General features: G+C 50.0%; 12 protein-coding genes across 12 annotated transcripts; 6 read left to right on the top strand and 6 right to left on the bottom strand.

Moving 5' to 3' along the window:
• Window positions 1-974: 974 nt before the first annotated feature.
• LOC6592926 (glycine-rich protein 5) lies at window positions 975-1456 on the bottom strand. Its single transcript, XM_002018410.2, has one exon. It carries the CDS (start codon window positions 1451-1453, stop codon window positions 1013-1015), a length of 441 nt encoding a protein of 146 aa, XP_002018446.1. The 5' UTR covers window positions 1454-1456; the 3' UTR covers window positions 975-1012.
• Window positions 1457-1789: 333 nt separating this feature from the next.
• On the top strand, window positions 1790-2263 carry LOC6592927 (shematrin-like protein 2). Its single transcript, XM_002018411.2, has one exon. The coding sequence runs from the start codon at window positions 1790-1792 to the stop codon at window positions 2234-2236; it is 447 nt and encodes a 148-aa protein (XP_002018447.1). The 3' UTR covers window positions 2237-2263.
• An 817-nt stretch (window positions 2264-3080) lies between these two features.
• On the top strand, window positions 3081-3443 carry LOC6592928 (uncharacterized protein F12A10.7). Its single transcript, XM_002018412.1, has one exon. The coding sequence runs from the start codon at window positions 3081-3083 to the stop codon at window positions 3441-3443; it is 363 nt and encodes a 120-aa protein (XP_002018448.1).
• Window positions 3444-3629: 186 nt separating this feature from the next.
• On the top strand, window positions 3630-3938 carry LOC6592929. The gene has a single exon (XM_002018413.1). The coding sequence runs from the start codon at window positions 3630-3632 to the stop codon at window positions 3936-3938; it is 309 nt and encodes a 102-aa protein (XP_002018449.1).
• Window positions 3939-4006: 68 nt separating this feature from the next.
• LOC113565245 (glycine-rich cell wall structural protein 1) lies at window positions 4007-4345 on the bottom strand. The gene has a single exon (XM_026986986.1). It carries the CDS (start codon window positions 4343-4345, stop codon window positions 4007-4009), a length of 339 nt encoding a protein of 112 aa, XP_026842787.1.
• Window positions 4346-5042: 697 nt separating this feature from the next.
• On the bottom strand, window positions 5043-5446 carry LOC6592930. The gene is made up of 2 exons (XM_026984968.1): window positions 5137-5446; window positions 5043-5074 (listed from the first exon to the last, which is right to left on the bottom strand). The coding sequence occupies exons 1-2, from the start codon at window positions 5444-5446 to the stop codon at window positions 5043-5045; spliced, it is 342 nt and encodes a 113-aa protein (XP_026840769.1).
• Window positions 5447-6542: 1096 nt separating this feature from the next.
• Window positions 6543-7364, bottom strand: LOC6593000. Its single transcript, XM_026986954.1, has 2 exons — window positions 6962-7364; window positions 6543-6829 (listed from the first exon to the last, which is right to left on the bottom strand). Exons 1-2 carry the CDS (start codon window positions 7362-7364, stop codon window positions 6543-6545), a joined length of 690 nt encoding a protein of 229 aa, XP_026842755.1.
• Window positions 7365-8189: 825 nt separating this feature from the next.
• Window positions 8190-8762, bottom strand: LOC6593001. Its single transcript, XM_002018417.2, has one exon. The coding sequence runs from the start codon at window positions 8663-8665 to the stop codon at window positions 8309-8311; it is 357 nt and encodes a 118-aa protein (XP_002018453.1). The 5' UTR covers window positions 8666-8762; the 3' UTR covers window positions 8190-8308.
• A 1171-nt stretch (window positions 8763-9933) lies between these two features.
• LOC6593002 (glycine-rich cell wall structural protein) lies at window positions 9934-10434 on the bottom strand. The gene has a single exon (XM_002018418.2). The coding sequence runs from the start codon at window positions 10414-10416 to the stop codon at window positions 9988-9990; it is 429 nt and encodes a 142-aa protein (XP_002018454.1). The 5' UTR covers window positions 10417-10434; the 3' UTR covers window positions 9934-9987.
• A 1370-nt stretch (window positions 10435-11804) lies between these two features.
• On the top strand, window positions 11805-13130 carry LOC6593003 (shematrin-like protein 1). Its single transcript, XM_002018419.2, has one exon. It carries the CDS (start codon window positions 12245-12247, stop codon window positions 13010-13012), a length of 768 nt encoding a protein of 255 aa, XP_002018455.1. The 5' UTR covers window positions 11805-12244; the 3' UTR covers window positions 13013-13130.
• Window positions 13131-13302: 172 nt separating this feature from the next.
• Window positions 13303-13668, top strand: LOC6593004 (uncharacterized protein F12A10.7). The gene has a single exon (XM_002018420.2). It carries the CDS (start codon window positions 13305-13307, stop codon window positions 13590-13592), a length of 288 nt encoding a protein of 95 aa, XP_002018456.2. The 5' UTR covers window positions 13303-13304; the 3' UTR covers window positions 13593-13668.
• A 66-nt stretch (window positions 13669-13734) lies between these two features.
• Window positions 13735-14301, top strand: LOC6593005 (uncharacterized protein F12A10.7). Its single transcript, XM_002018421.2, has one exon. The coding sequence runs from the start codon at window positions 13987-13989 to the stop codon at window positions 14230-14232; it is 246 nt and encodes an 81-aa protein (XP_002018457.1). The 5' UTR covers window positions 13735-13986; the 3' UTR covers window positions 14233-14301.
• Window positions 14302-15115: the final 814 nt, after the last annotated feature.

The raw sequence follows: 15115 nt of genomic DNA, 5'->3' as shown, positions 1-15115 counted from the left end.
GACTGCCGACAGGAGCAAGCGGGCTGCGTTCCAGGATGGCCGGTTGAGTGGACTCGAGTGAATTCCGGCACCCCCGAGGCGGGGGAGTTTACGCAGCAGCGCCACAGTGATTGGCTCCCCCCTTCACGATCCCCGATACGGAATACCTGGAACCTTGAGTATCGTCCGGCTCCAGCCCAGAATGTACCAAAGTCCCCACGTCCCTTCTGTCCGGAACGCGAGCATAAGACATCGACTGAGACTCCGCAGCGCTACAGTGAATGGCTCCCCCCTTCACGATCCCTGATACGGAATACCCGGAACGTTGAGTATCGTCCTGCTCCAGCCCAGAATGGACCAAAGTCCCCACGTCCCGTCTGGCCGGAACGCGAGCATGATACACCGACTGAGACTGAAGCTTGGGGTTCGGCTGGAATTCCCGTCAAATGGGTGGAACTGAGAGGCTTCCCACGGAGAGCCACCGAGAAGATCCTGAAATCGTTCCACGCCGTGGGCACAATCCTGAAGATACGCGAGACGCCCGACGCCATCCGTCTACGGTACCTCGACCGAATGGGCCTCTATCGGGCCATGCAGCTCGATGGCAAGCGCATCTCCGGCTTTCATGTTGTCGTGAAGCCTATTCTGGGGGATCCCCAGGAGTCGGATCCCATCGTATACCCGACGGAGCCGCAGTTTCCACATATGCACCCTTCGTGGACCCAGAGAATTGGGAGATTGTGTGGCTGGAAGGGAAAATTCCACCGCTTCGCTTTCGCCTTCTTTCTGTTGTTCACACTCTTTCTGAGGTTCATTTGGTGGTGAAGGGCGAAGTGCTAAAATCTCTTCCAAATTACATCAGCCAACGTGGAGTTTCTACGCGGAAAATATCTCCCCGAAGATGATGCCCCTGAAGACCTGCCCCGAAGGACTTATCCGCAAATACGAAACCTACGTTTTTAAGATTGTCGTGTTGATTTTAATTATAATTATTTGCTATTATTGATTTATTTATTCTAAAACACACTAACACTTAGCCTAGCAGACCGCCGCCTGCTCCACCTATTGCCCCGGCTCCCGCTGCTGCTCCAAAGCCCGCAAAGCCACCGCCAATCTTCTTGTCGTAGCGAGCACGGAATCCGCCACCAAGGCCACGCCCTCTCACCCGGTAGCTCTCCCGATAGCGTCCAAAGCCAGCTGCTGCGCCAACGCCGCCGCCGATTCCGCCTCCTATCAGCCCACCCCCGGCTAGTCCCAAGGCCTGCGGCTGCGGCTGCTGCACAATGGGAATCTGTTGCACAATGGGCACTTGTTGCACGACGGGCACTTGTTGGATGTATGGCGATTGCTGGACAAATCCACCGCCAACTCCAGCCACTCCAGCGACTCCTCCAACTCCGGCACCAACCAGGGAGTGGGCACTGATCGTCCAGGAGCAGATGCTCAAAAGCAGTAATTGCAGATCGAACCTCATCGTTGTCGCGTGGTCAGATACGTTGTGAGACGCGAGACAAGACTTAACCTGGTTTTTTATGCACACGAAGGTACATATTGTGTATACCAAGACCTTCACGATGTGGCAATGATGACGAAGATGATGAGGTGCGAACCGCCCATAGGGCAAACCCATGAGTATCACTAGAATCAGCAACAGTGCTCTGCGCTGTCATGTTGGGGATTTTCGGCTCCCGATCTGTGAATTGGTTGCACAAACAGTTCCGAGCCGTGTGGCCGGAGTGGGAGTGGACACTAATTAATTTGCATAAATACCCGGCCAAGTGCCGAGGCAGGCAAAACACTCCATCGCACCATGCTGTTGAGGACGGTTTACCTGGCGCTCGTCTTGGCGCTTGCCTCGGTCACGTCCAGCCCCATCACTGCCAGCAGCGGAGGCGGAGACGGCAACAGCAACACGGACCTTGTGAGAAGGACACGGCACATTGGCGGCCTGGGAGGCGGCGGCATTGTGGGCGGAGGCTTCATTGGGGGCGGTGGTGTGGTGGCTGCTCCTGCTATTCAAACGGTTCCCCTGGTTCAAACAGTGCCCGTTATCACCACAGTGCCGGTTATCTCGACTATTTCCACGGTCCAGACGATCCCCAGTTATGGCTACGGCTATGGATACAATGGCCTGGGACTCGCTCCAGGAGGAGGCTTGAGTGGGCTCGGACTGGGCGGCGGTGGTGGGGGCTTTGGCGGTGGCTTTGTTGGCGGCGCCGTGGGATTTGCCAAATTTAAAGGCGGTTTCATTGGTTGAATAGGTCTTGAGTGTAAACAATAAATAAACGACAAACGAGCTTCATTTTCTGAGTGTTTGGAATCAACAGATCTGATGAGATTGCATATTTCACTTGAACGGGTTGTTTTTGTTGCGGTGATATTTCTGGAATGGTCTTTCTGCCGTGTGTGTTTGCTCACTGAATTTCTCGCGAAGCGAGCCGGATGGGATCTAAGTGGTAAACAACGAGCAATCCATCAAATAGTAACAGTGGTTAAGATTGGGTAATCACTAGAGAAGACACTAGACTTGTTTGATCTGATATTATATGGTGCTGGGGTGTATATTCTTATAGAGATCTTGGACACTATTAGAGCTCAGAATGTGTGAACTCCCATAGAGATGAACTTCAAGATACCTTCAAAGATTAAAGTTCGAACCCATAGAGTACACAGGTATAGCTATAAAGAGCTCAGCTAGTGCCATACAATCAGATTACATTCCGCATCGATATCAGACGATCACAATTACACACTTCTCGGCCCACTGTATCGCACACACTTCCGCCTCACATCTCGTTCCATCATCACATTAAGATTGGGTCAACTTCATCTATTTCTGTAGTTCGTTTGTTGGGTTTTTTATTCCAATAATTATGCTCGCCCGCTTTTTGCTCGGCTCAAAATTGAAATTAGACGAAAAAGAAAAGAAGAAAAAATAAAACACCTCCAAATGGCAATCAACAATGCCAATGAACCTCCTTTGTTTTGCGGCTCTGGTAGGGTTCTTGGAGGGACAAAGCAAATGTTTGGCTATAAATTAAAGCTCAGGTCGGAGCTCAGTTTCAGTGTTTGATCAAGTCTTAATGCGAATGCGGCTCCCAATGGATTACACCAAAGTATTCTTACTGTTCTGCCTCAGTGCGTTGATGCTGCTCGGTGCTTCGATTGCAGCCACAGAAGCGGAAACGGAAACAGGAACGGATCCGAAGCCGAGCCCCGTTCAGCTCTCGGAGGCTGGAGAAACTGCCCAGAGTGAGGCGGGAGATGAGAACGTTCGCAAGGTTCGTCAGTTCTTTGGCCCGCCACCGCCTCCGCCCTTTTTTGGACCACCCCCACCACCCTACTACGGAGGCTATGGTGGATACGGCGGCGGCTTTGGTGGCGGATTCCAGCGCACTCGCGTCATAACACGCACCCGCTACCGCGGCCGAGGAGGCTACTACGGCGGCGGCTTCTATGGCTAAGAGAGATCGTCCGAGTCGGATGCTGATTTTGTGATTTTGTGATACTTCAATAAATGTTAACGTTATGCAAACCAATCGAGTCGGGACTTTATGGCCTACAATCAATCGAATAAGTTGTGTAGAGTCGAAGAAAGCAACGGCCAGAAAGTGTTTATAAGTGGACTCATCGGGGGGCCACTTGTTAAAATGTTGTCTCTGCTTCGCTTGCTGTTGGTGTGGATCATTCTCGGCCAGGTCTTGGCTCTGGATGAGCGGGAGTACGATCCCCAGGTGGCCCCGCTTACCACCACTGGTAATAGATGGTGGCGCAGCTTTGCCAATCAAGTGCGCCTCGCCTTCAGCCGCTGGCAGCCCAAGCCGAAAACGAAGACCAAACCGCTGGCAGAGCCCTTGACCAGTCCCACAGTTAAGACCAGAACTAGGAGCACCACTTCTCAGCCTGATCAACAGTTCTATGGAGCACTGAATCCTGTTTACCAAATGGGCAACTTTTAAATTTCACTTAAACAAAATTTATTACAAAATAAACATGATCTACAGCTAGGATATCGCGATCATCGGAGTTATCGGAATTTCTTGTCAAACAGTCCTTTGAAGCTACCGAAGCCGCCGCCAAAGCCATGTCCGCCGAAGCCGCCGCCAAAGCCGTGTCCCAGTCCTCCGCCAAATCCTCCCTTGAGCCCACCCAGTCCTCCTCCCAGGCCGCCAAACTTGCCACCGAGCCCGCCAAAGCCGCCCAGTCCACGTGCCACACGTTCGGCCTCTGTCCCATCTACAAGCGGTTGTTGTTCTGCCTCCAGATCCAGCAGGCTGATGGCGCCGGTATCCAACTCCACGGGAAGGCTCCAACTGCTGCTCACGGCACAGACGACAACGATGAGGGCGAGGCTGAGGAAATTCATCTTTTGGCTGGGATGGTGCGAGTAGATTGCTGCTGATGTGATAGATGTTGGGCTGGTACTTAATTCCAAGTGCCATGACAACTAGGTTTTTATACATGCTTCTGGCCTGGTGGTCTGCTGGCCTGGTGGTCTGGTCTTGGTCTTGGACTCGTGCGGAGAGCTGCTAATTTCTGGTGTCAACATTATGGGCCCATCGCTGTCGTTGCCTCTGCCTCTGTCGCTGGTCTCTATCTTGGCCAAATATACTCGTACTTTCATTCATCCAAATTGTGTTAGACTTTTGGGAGGGGTCGGTCTGGTCTGGGCCTGGTGGAGTGTGTGGGCAAACAGAGTCCGCGACAGTCGATTGGTTTGCTCATGTCTTTAGCTGTATCTGCCAAAAGTTACATCATGTTTGCTAATATCTTTACCATGTTACCATATTACCAATGGTCTATGCTCTTGAAACGTCAACGGATTGACCTTAGCCAGCGTCTCTGATCTCTGTTTGCTTCGGACAAGCAGCAGCTATAACGTGCCCCAGTTCGATCCCCCATTCAAGAACTTGTTTGGGATATACTCGTATCTGGGATTTATCTTCAGACTCCTGCTAATCGAAGCGAGTCAGGTTTTTGCTGACGCGCGCGACTTCCCATCCGGCCTAAAAATAAAACAGCAAGCTTGTTTGGGCCTTCTTCTTGGTCTTTTGTTTAATGCGCTAATTACTAGAAATTAATGTACGCTTAGCACCTAATGTCGATGTCGATATGAATGTGAATATGAGTGTGGATGCCTCTGTAGGTAATGCTCACGTGCTACCAGCTTGCGGCGCCTCTTCAGGAATCTCCTGTAGCTATTTTTGTTCACAAAGTTGAGAGGAGCTGCCGTCGGCTCGGGAGCAGAGGGTGTATGGTACCACCAGTCGGTGGACTGCTGGTGCCGGTTCTTGTTCCTGCGGGATGTGCGCACTTTTTCCTGGACAAAGGCCCGGGACCAGGCCACCGGATCGAGACTGGCATCGTAGCCGACATCGTTTGAGGGCCACCAAGGCTTGGCTGCACAGAGATCCAGTATCACAAAAGGAAGCAGAAGGAGCAGCACTGAGGAGTAGTACATGTGCATGGTGCCCTTGCTGATAGAAGACTGTTGCCCTCTGACCCCTCCGCAAGGCTCTATATATACGCTTCTGTCGAGAGTGCCCGAGAGCGGGGGAGTCGCGTCCATTATCGGATTATCCCAATCCCATTCGAGTACTCCTACCTGCAGTGCACTCAACACAAATCACACACGCACACTCTTGGAGAGGGAACTTATCAATGGTTTGGGTTTGGGCTTGGGTTCGGGTCTGCAGGTAGGTGCACAAATCACTTCTGTCCTCCATGTCGCCATGTGGTAGATCGTAAATCAGAGCTGGAAAAGGCTCTCATTCCTTATAAATACACTCGCATTACACACTCTTTACGCACTTTATCTGCCTGGCAAATCGAGAACGGAACGGCATACTGTCACAGGCGCAGCGGGTGCGAATCAGCGTGTTCCATTTCACTTTCAGCCAGAATGCATGACCGTTTGGGCCCGATGTCGCATAAGACGCACTCGGTCCTACGCGAGTACTGGTTTCCCACTGGGGGAGAGGAGAGCCTTGCACTTGACACCTGCTGCTTAAATGGGGCACGCAAAGAGGTAACTCTGTTCGGGGTTCGCGGTGATATATGAGGAGTCATATGGCCAACAAACCCGTTTTCTTACTCGCTGTTTGCCTACTTTCGAGTTGGAGTCCCAGACTCTGACGCTCATCCAGAGGATGGACTGATGAAAAGTGGGACAGAACATGGCATAAAAGCTGCAGCTGGCAGCGAGGCGCCTCCAGTTGCTGGCCAAAGTTCTGTCTAAGATGAGGAACCCACTGCTCTCGCTGCTGCTCTTCCTGCCGCTGATGCTCGTCCTCGTTTCAGCTGGACAAAGGATGAACCTGCGATTCGCGGATGGCTACCGCCTGCGCCTGGGAGGACTTCCTCCGCAGATCGTTGGCAAGGGTCAGTTTATCGCCAGTCGATCCCAAATGAATCATAGACCACAACCCCAGCACCCGCCCCGCTGGATAACTAGAAAGAAGTACAAGTGACGAGGCAGGGCCTTCTGGTTAAATGCTCTTTTAATTGGCTAAATAAATAAAATAAATAAGCACTTAAGTATATAGTGGAGTATTTGCAATCCCTTAGAAGGCGGGTGCATATCCCTGCATGTTCATGCGCTCCATGTAGCCTCCGGCGGGTGCATAGAGACCGGGCAGCTGGGGATTTTGATAGAATCCTTGGTTAGATCCTCCCAGTCCTTGGACATTGGCCATGTTCACGATGTTGTTCAGAGCCGAGAAGTTGTCCACCGATGGCTGGGGCACGAATCCGTTGGGCAGCTGGGGATTTGGATACGACATGGGATTGCCGTACATGAGCGCGGCAGGGCTTGAAGCGCCTGGATAGCTTCCAAAGCCGAAGCCAGGAGCTGTACCGAATCCAGGAGCTGGGCCAAAGCCAGGGGCTGCACTGAAGCCAGGACCTGTTCCAAAGCCCGGAGCTGCTCCAAAGCTAGGAGTTCCACCAAAACCAGGTGCTCCACCGAAGCTAGAAGCCGCGCCGAAACCAGGAGATGCTCCAACCATATTCGGGTCTGGATAGGCTGGATAATTGTTGGCTATGTTCGTCTGCAGGCCACTCAATCCATTCAGAGATCCCTGAGCGATGCCCGGGGCGTAGATCAGTCCCGGATAGTTGGGATACCGCACCAGCTGAGTACCGACTGCATTCAGGGCCATCTGATTCATCGGCAGGGACATGCCCATACCCATCTGCATGGAGGTGGCTTCCGCCGGCGTAACATTGGCCACCATCTTCACATCCGCATCCGTGTTGGCTCCTGGGCCGCCCTTCAGTTGGCGCTGCTCGCGTCCGTGGTGATCCTCTAAAGGTTGAGCCTGAACGGTGCCCAGCAAGAGCAGGGAGAGCACCAGGAGGGATTTCTTCGCGATAAAGTTGGTCATTTTGGTAGCGATCTCGTTGGCTGACTGTTTGCTTCCGGCTCCCCGGTACGGCCTTTTATGCCGAGGCCGTGAGTCGTGAGACCTAGGGAAACTTTCTTTTGGCAATTATCCGCAGCGCTGCGTTGGTTTTCTTTTAAAGTGATGCTTTTTTTATGTTTTTATGGCAGCAAAAGTCGAACACTGCGGCCCACAGATCATTTTGTCTTCGTTTTGTAATCTCTTTATAAACAATTCACACTTTTAGCCTAATACCGAAAGCAAATAAGGTGCGAAATGTCTCAGCGCTCCAGCGAAAGATCGCCTTGCAGAAAATTGCGCTTGCTTCGGTGGCGACGACTCGCCATGTGGTGAGTACATTCATTGTGTACATCCCAATCCACTCCACTCAGTATAGTAACGGTGGAATAGTCATCTTCCCCTGGGCGGACACTTCTCAAACGAGAACGGCGCTCCAAGTCTCAAGTTGGAAGTTTTCCATTATAGAAATAGAGAAGAAGGTACATTTCCGCATCAAATTAAGGAAAATGGGCGGGTTGGGGCTTAAGGATGTGGAGCTTGAGAAGCTGTGGGTAGGAGTACAAATTTTTCTTGTTCCGCTCAAAAGTATGCTTTACTTTTTGTATATTTGGCATTGCGTACCATTTATGTAGCATTCATGAAGCATCGCCACTTCGTTTCAAGCCCGTGTACTATATAGACACATACTATATTCTTGAGCTGAATCGAAATCTGTATACATGAGAATACGTATGATACTAAATCCAATACGTCATCAGGGGACTCGACAGAGACTTGTTGTTGTTAACAATACAAGGCAAGGCTTAGTATTTTTTCAAAACGGTTTTAATAAATTAATAAATTATATTTTGTACAACTCATAAAGCTAGACCTGTGCAACTCCTCTACACTCTAAGTATTACAGTCGTTCTGTGCCGACAAGTCGCCTATTTGCCGTAGCTATCAGTGTAGGCGGCGCGTCTGGCATCGGCTCGATCCTTGCGGACCTCAAAGGAGTCATCGGCCAGGCGGTGTGGTGGCCTGGCCACGGAATCATCCGAACGCCGTTGGGAGCCACCGTAGGCATAGCCGTAGACCTCGCTCTTGGGATAGCAGATGAAGTAGTCGCCTCTGTAGTAATCCGCACTGGCTCGCTTCTGACGCACCGCCTCCCCGGTGAGATCTGTTGCTGAGAGGATGGCCGCTGTATTGCTGCTGCTGCTGATGGGTGCCCCTTGGGTCATGTTCAGACTGAAGATTAGGGCAATCACTGCGATCACGGAGAGGGAGAGCGTGCACTGCATATTGGATGTGTATGTGTGTTGGTTTTTGTTAGATTGGATTATCACTTTGTTTTGGATTTGGTTTATATTTGAATGGTCCGCTGGTCGTGGAGTTCCTTTGGGTTCTGTGTCTGGACTGGGGCTGGCTTTCCTTTTATACGTGCGATCTGGCCGAGCATTATCCACTACGCGCTAATTATTATGACAGACTCAGGCAGCACTCGGCACCCAGTACCCATTTTTGATGACAGTAGTGGGACACTAATTTAATTTGCCGTGCATCTTTCCATTCAATTAGCATCGCCAGGTCGCACAACATTTCCGTCAGAGTCCAGCCTTTTTGGCCGGTTTTTGGCGACAGTGACGACAGCACTAGGGGCTGATCAACGAGGGGGCGGCGTTTCAGATGTGATGTTGCGTTCTGCGGTTTTGTTGTGGTAGGCACCGCTGATGAAATGAATCATTTCCCCTGGAGTTGGACTCTTCCGAACACAGTTTCCCCATCATTCGGCGAAATTCGCTAAGAAGCGACGAAACTATTTTGTAATCTTTTACCACCCCCCAACTAAGACCTAAGTTCTACTTATTTTTTGAGACCTTTCAGGCTCTATAAATCTGTCTGGGCGAGGCGTTAATTGAGTGCAATTACAGGAAAGTTTTGAACAAATATGAATCATGGGGACAGCGCGCGCCTGTTTCCACGGAAATGAATTCAACAATCGAGAGTGGAAAATATTTGCCTTTGCTAATTAGAAGTCCGTGATTCATAAGATCTTCCCTTTTCTTTGGGCCCTATCTCTGTGGCCCTACCCCAAGGCGGTTCGAGTACGCTTCTGGTGAAAGTCTGTGTCTGGTACTAACAAAAATAGGAATCCCAAGGTCTATTTACGGGTCTCCGGGTGAATGGAAACGATTGAAAATAGTTATTTTATTGACGTATCAATTAGTGATTGGCTCGAAAACAAGTTACATGGTTCCAGAAAAGTCCACTTCTTACCATAACATTTCACAAGCGACTGCCAATTCACGGCTCAAGCGATTAACAGCCGATACTTGGGTTCCAATCGAAACAAATGGGATTTATCTGGCATTCGAATCGATCTTCCGTACTGTGGAAGATTTTCGAACAGGAATAATATGATACCGATGGATTAGCGAGCGGCAACCGGTTCCAGCACCCAACGTAGTGTTCGCGTCGTAGTTCCCTAGTCAAGTGCGTAAGAGATGAGTCCCTCCGACTCCTCATCCAAATAGATCCCTTTCCCACCCAGAAAAACTGTTATTTTTTGTTGGTTTAATTTCGACTTTAATCTATTTTTAGCACAGTTCAGATCATTTGGCCATTACTTGCCATAGTATCCTCCGGAGCTGGATGCAGAGGCTGAAGCCGAGGCAGATGCACTGCCATAACCACCACCGCCGCCTGGGTAGCCACCTCCATAGCCACCTGGATAACCACCTCCAAAGCCACCACCTGGATAGCCACCTCCAAAGCCACCACCTGGATAACCACCTCCAAAGCCACCGCCGCCAAAGCCGCCTCTGCGATATCCACCGCCTCCTCCGCCGCAACAGAAACCGCCACCTCCTCTGCCCCCGAATCCGCCAAAGCCGCCGCCAAAGTGACGGGCCGCTCGAATGCCGGCTCCCTCATCGTTCACGGGCTGGGCATCGGCGTCCTCCAGTGTAAGGCGCTGCTCTTCCAACGGATGACTATGGACCAGTGCCAGGGCCAGAGCGCCGACCAGTGCTATCAGCAGGAATTGTTTCATATTTGAGTCTTGAAATGCTTCTATTGCCATATCGGATGGGCACGGGGTCTTTTATAGTAAACAACAGCGGGGATGTCCCGCAAGCAGAACGACATCATCATCCTGCGAATTCGGGCCCAAGTATCATTAGTTACCGCCACTCGGCAATTATCTGGTTTTCGATGATTTCAGCAAAAGTGCCCGAGGTCAGTGGAATTCCCATGCCCGTCGATTGCTGCTTCCAGAACGAATCTCCCACCAAATAGAGAGACAATCAAAAAACATCGCCACTTCACAGCTTCATTCACCGAACAGGCCTCCAGAATGGGGGTTTACTTCTCCCGCTTAAAAAAACCAAACGTGTCGAAGTCCTCCATGTGATCACTGACCTGAAGAAAGTCAAAATATGCGCAGCAATTCAGCGGCAATCTACTACTGGAGCGGGTTTACTTTATAGCCATTTATACATATCGGAATCAGAATTGGCCGCTTTTGTTTCGCTAATAAGGTAAAGCACATTAATTACATGCCGAAACGAGGTGGTTCTGTTTAAAAAGTTTTTAAAATTGACGCAAGTGGAACTCGTTTCTTCTCCGGGACACAATCCAGTGGATTGTCATTAAAAAATCTGGAAGAAAAGACTAACCGAAGCCTCAAATACCCTTGCAGGCCGATCGTTTAAAGTCTCGTAGGATTTTCTTATTAAAGTACGGGATAGCCGATCAATGTAACATAGTTCTGAGATGCAGATTCCCCTAGAAAATACTTATGACATGATCAAAAGTGGCATTTCATTTAGTTTGCGAATTAAAGAGTATAAACTCAAAGCTTTATGGGGTTATAAACACATAAGAGAAAAAGTTTTGATCAAAACAAATCGTACATCACTTGGATAAAAGTAAACAGGTTAATCGGAGGAGGAGGAGGGGAGGAGTACTGCGAAGGGAATCATGACAAGCTGCCGTCATCTTAGGCAAATTACAGCATCTTTCCTGTGATTGTAATTCCACGTGTATATGCGTGTGTGTATGAGAATGTATGTTGTAGTTTCCCGTTTATATGCGAGTTGATTAATTGATTGTTTTGATAGACATTTCGTCAGACGTCGGGCCAGACAATCAAATTAAGAGCCAGAGATTTCCATGTCTCGCAAAGTCTCCACAATTAGTGGATGTGTTATAATTCACGGCAGTCTGCGGGTGCATGGCAACACATGTGTATATGGGGGACGGGAGATCAAGCCATTTACCAGGTATATAAGATGATTCACAACTGTCATTCATACGAGTAACTCATAGTTCATAGATCTGATGGTGGGATGCACCTTTAATGGGAGATTGCTTCCAATGAATAGTTACTTATTAGCTTTTGCTATTGACAATTTTAATTGCAAAGCAAACACAAAACTAAATTGGCTCTGCGAAAACGCCCCCAAAACTGGTAACAAAAACAAAAGCCGAAAAAAACCGAAAAACCCGCGGAAGTAAGCCATCGAGTTAACGGTGTGAAACAGATTTCTGACTTATTTGGCAAGGTCAATGGCGGGTGTGCCGATGACGATGCCCAAAGCAAAACGAATCCGTCTGCAGAAGATCGTTTGAGCGGAGCGTGGAAGCCATCTGGGGCAACCAGTTGATGACGTTTCGGCCAAGTGCGTGCAAAGTTCCGCTCGCTCGCGCGGCCTACGGATTGTCATTTGGGGCTCGTGAAGGTCTGCAAGTTTTGCGGCAAACCAATTTGGAAATTTTGCCCAAGAACTTTTCCGCTATATAACTTATTTTGCTCTTCTGGCCAGTCTTCAGTTGGCTGTGGACTGGGCCTCAGATTAGTTGCACCTTTTGGATACGGAATGAATCTTCCCGCGCGCTTGGCTCTGATGAGTCTCCTTCTCACTGCCGTCTTGGCGCAGAGGAGCGGAAAATCGAGATCGGATCGTCCCCAGGGACGTACCTTGGGTCTGTTGACGCCCCTCCTCCTAGGCATCGGGGGCGGATCCCTCTTTGACGTTCCCGTAGAGCCAGTGCCGCCACAGCGGCCCGTGGGTGGTGCTGCAGCAGCAGCTGGAGCCCAGTCGGATCAGTACTACGGCAGCAGTTATCCCAGCTACAACTATAGGCCCAGCTACAATCCGTACGCATATACGAGTAGCTATCCAGGCTACGGCTATGGCTATCCCGGATTGGGTCTGGGATACGGCTCCAATTACTACCGGCCCAGCTACAACTTCGGTGGATATCAGCGACCCCAGCAATATACCGGAAACTACTACGGCTACAGGCCAAACTACAGCGGAGGAGGAGCAGTGGCCGCTGGTTATCCGTCGTATGGAAGCAGTGCAGCTGGAGTTTCTGCCACGCCCGCCTACACGCCTTCGGGATCAGCATTGGGAGTGGCTGCTGGATCGGGAGTGGGAGTGGGAGCCGGAGCCGGAGTCGGGAGTCCACAGCTATCCACTGAACAGACGGCACAGCTGGCCGGACTCCTGGGCCAGGCCCTGGGCAGTAGTCTGCGCCCGTATCTGGCCAACGGAGGAGGAGCGGGCGGAGCAGCGGCAGCGGCAGCGGGCGGTGGTGGAAATTCACAAGCACTAGGCGGTCTGTTGGGCCTGCTCGGCTAGGCCATAAGTTATTCAGTATTAACGATGCCCGATGGACAGATACGAGTATGACGGGTCTTTCCATAAAGATCGCTTTGTTAAAACTTAGTGTAAGTCTTGGTTTTCTGCCTCTTCAGGTCCATGCAAATTAGTGTTAATAAACATTTTTATTAAGAATAATATGGTGTATGGGTCAGGGCTGAGACCGCAAATGTACTGCAAATACTTACACTTCAATTAGAAGTGCGCGAAGTGCAGGCGAGTATAAAAGGTGTCTGTGGCCTCCGGCTGGGGCACAGTTCCACTGGCGAGGATGGTCCGAATGCAGCTCATCTTAGTCTTTGCTCTCGCTGCCCTTCTGGGAGCGGCAATGGCTCGGCCGGACAATCAAGAACCCATGTCGGATGCCGTTCCCGCTGTGGCCTTATCGGATGTGGCCGATGTGGGTGGCCAGCATGCAGAGGAGGGGGAACGTCCGGCCCGTTGGCTCTGGGGCGGCTGGGGAGGAGGATGGGGCGGCGGATGGAATGGAGGTTGGGGCGGTGGATGGCGCGTTTCGTATCGCCCCTGGGGCTATGGCTATCGTAGCTATTGGTGGTAGCAAGCGCCACAGCGTATTTGAATTTGGGTGTATAATCGACCCACAACGCAAATAAAGCAATTCTCTCAATAACAAAGCTATTCGTGTTCATGTCCAATAAAAAGCATCAGAGCTTCGCGAAGTTTTCTACTGCGAATTAAATAAGTTCGAACGGCCATCGAAAGTCGTCATTTGTTTGTGCCGTCAGGATTTTAATGAAAACATTAACTTCCATCTACCACAAATGCGAAAATAGTCAACAAGAACTGGAATAACAGATGTGTGTGCTCCAGGGACTGCTGGCCAAATAAAAGGCCGGTGCCTGGGCTCAACGATCAACAGTTGCTCGCAGCACAACGCACTCAATCATCCAGTGATTCTCCAAGAACAATCCTCAAAACAACAACGACTCAGGATGCGTCTGATTCTTCTCGCACTCATCGGCTTCCTCTGCCTGGCCTTCGTCCATGGCCAAGATTTCGTGGACGGCGACGAACGGGTGAATCTCTTGGACGTGGCTGATCAGGGAGCCGCCCATGCCGTCAACGGTGATCGCGAGGCCCGCGGCTATGGTGGAGGTCACTACGGTGGTGGCGGTCACTACGGTGGAGGACGCGGAGGTCACTACGGTGGAGGGCGCGGAGGTCACTACGGACGTTAAATCACGCATCGACTCCACAAATTGCAATTTTGTATATACCCATAAATAAAATTATATTTTTAAATGAAATTTAAACAGAGTATAAATAATATCTTGTACTGACAATGTACATGGAAAATTGACATAAGTTTCGCTAACCATGGATGGAATTCCTCCAGATAATATCAACTCACAGCTAAATGTTCTTTTAAGAGTATACGTGCCACTTTTAGGGGGTATATTTAGAGATATGCCACTGAGATTCCAAAAGATAGTAACCCTGACGAAAGATTCACATTCAAGTAGGAGCTAATGAAAGTATAACAATTAGCAGCTAGGGGTTCATCGCACATTGCACGGCCTTGTCATTTCCTTGATAGCCATAACCCAGTCTAGACCGCCCGCAATTGTGTCCCGAACTTGCCCTAGGACACTTCTGAGACACCTACATATATTCTCCGTGGTCATATGTTCCACAGCTGTAGTGAAATACAATATATGAAATGATGAATACTAGGACTTGACGTAAATTGTCTTATAAATTCTGCCGTCGATGCTTTGGGCAGCAATCACCAGGATTTTCCACTACCGTTATACACATATTAGGACCATTAGGGAGTGGTCTCCTTCCATAGTTTCGCGCTGAATGTACAAAAAGTTTGCAATGCGTTGGATGTCGTCGGGATCGCGATGCCCGCATTGAAAATTCGAAGATAGTCTTCGACAGTTGCTGATATAAAATGAAACGATGTATTGCAAAAGAAATAAACCCAAGCCGTTGATAAAAGCAACGGCAACGGGCCTGATTGGAATGTCCCACCCTACCCCACCGGCCAAACATAGAAATACATAGCCATTTGAACACTTAAATATGATTCAGCAAAAGAAATGCAAATATTGTTAA

This window comes from Drosophila persimilis, unplaced genomic scaffold (genome assembly GCF_003286085.1).
Source record: "Drosophila persimilis strain 14011-0111.01,24,50 unplaced genomic scaffold, DperRS2 tig00000002-arrow-pilon, whole genome shotgun sequence".
Taxonomy (NCBI): Eukaryota; Metazoa; Arthropoda; class Insecta; order Diptera; family Drosophilidae; genus Drosophila; species Drosophila persimilis.
This window is presented reverse-complemented; position numbering and strand designations above follow the sequence as displayed.

What these genes read in the sequence shown, in the direction of transcription:
- LOC6592929 (XM_002018413.1), top strand. Translation starts at nt 3,630, where the DNA reads ATGTTGTCTCTGCTTCGCTTGCTGTTGGTGTGGATCATTCTCGGCCAG.
- LOC6593001 (XM_002018417.2), bottom strand. Translation starts at nt 8,665, where the DNA reads ATGCAGTGCACGCTCTCCCTCTCCGTGATCGCAGTGATTGCCCTAATC.
- LOC6593002 (XM_002018418.2), bottom strand. Translation starts at nt 10,416, where the DNA reads ATGAAACAATTCCTGCTGATAGCACTGGTCGGCGCTCTGGCCCTGGCA.
- LOC113565245 (XM_026986986.1), bottom strand. Translation starts at nt 4,345, where the DNA reads ATGAATTTCCTCAGCCTCGCCCTCATCGTTGTCGTCTGTGCCGTGAGC.
- LOC6592928 (XM_002018412.1), top strand. Translation starts at nt 3,081, where the DNA reads ATGGATTACACCAAAGTATTCTTACTGTTCTGCCTCAGTGCGTTGATG.
- LOC6592927 (XM_002018411.2), top strand. Translation starts at nt 1,790, where the DNA reads ATGCTGTTGAGGACGGTTTACCTGGCGCTCGTCTTGGCGCTTGCCTCG.
- LOC6593004 (XM_002018420.2), top strand. Translation starts at nt 13,305, where the DNA reads ATGGTCCGAATGCAGCTCATCTTAGTCTTTGCTCTCGCTGCCCTTCTG.
- LOC6592930 (XM_026984968.1), bottom strand. Translation starts at nt 5,446, where the DNA reads ATGCACATGTACTACTCCTCAGTGCTGCTCCTTCTGCTTCCTTTTGTG. An exon ending in GCGCCGCAAGCTGGTAGCAC is followed by an intron (nt 5,075 to 5,136) that starts GTGAGCATTACC and finishes CATCGACATTAG; the next exon opens with GTGCTAAGCGTACATTAATT.
- LOC6593003 (XM_002018419.2), top strand. Translation starts at nt 12,245, where the DNA reads ATGAATCTTCCCGCGCGCTTGGCTCTGATGAGTCTCCTTCTCACTGCC.
- LOC6593000 (XM_026986954.1), bottom strand. Translation starts at nt 7,364, where the DNA reads ATGACCAACTTTATCGCGAAGAAATCCCTCCTGGTGCTCTCCCTGCTC. An exon ending in TGGAGCATCTCCTGGTTTCG is followed by an intron (nt 6,830 to 6,961) that starts GCGCGGCTTCTA and finishes GATTCGGTACAG; the next exon opens with CTCCTGGCTTCGGCTTTGGA.
- LOC6593005 (XM_002018421.2), top strand. Translation starts at nt 13,987, where the DNA reads ATGCGTCTGATTCTTCTCGCACTCATCGGCTTCCTCTGCCTGGCCTTC.
- LOC6592926 (XM_002018410.2), bottom strand. Translation starts at nt 1,453, where the DNA reads ATGAGGTTCGATCTGCAATTACTGCTTTTGAGCATCTGCTCCTGGACG.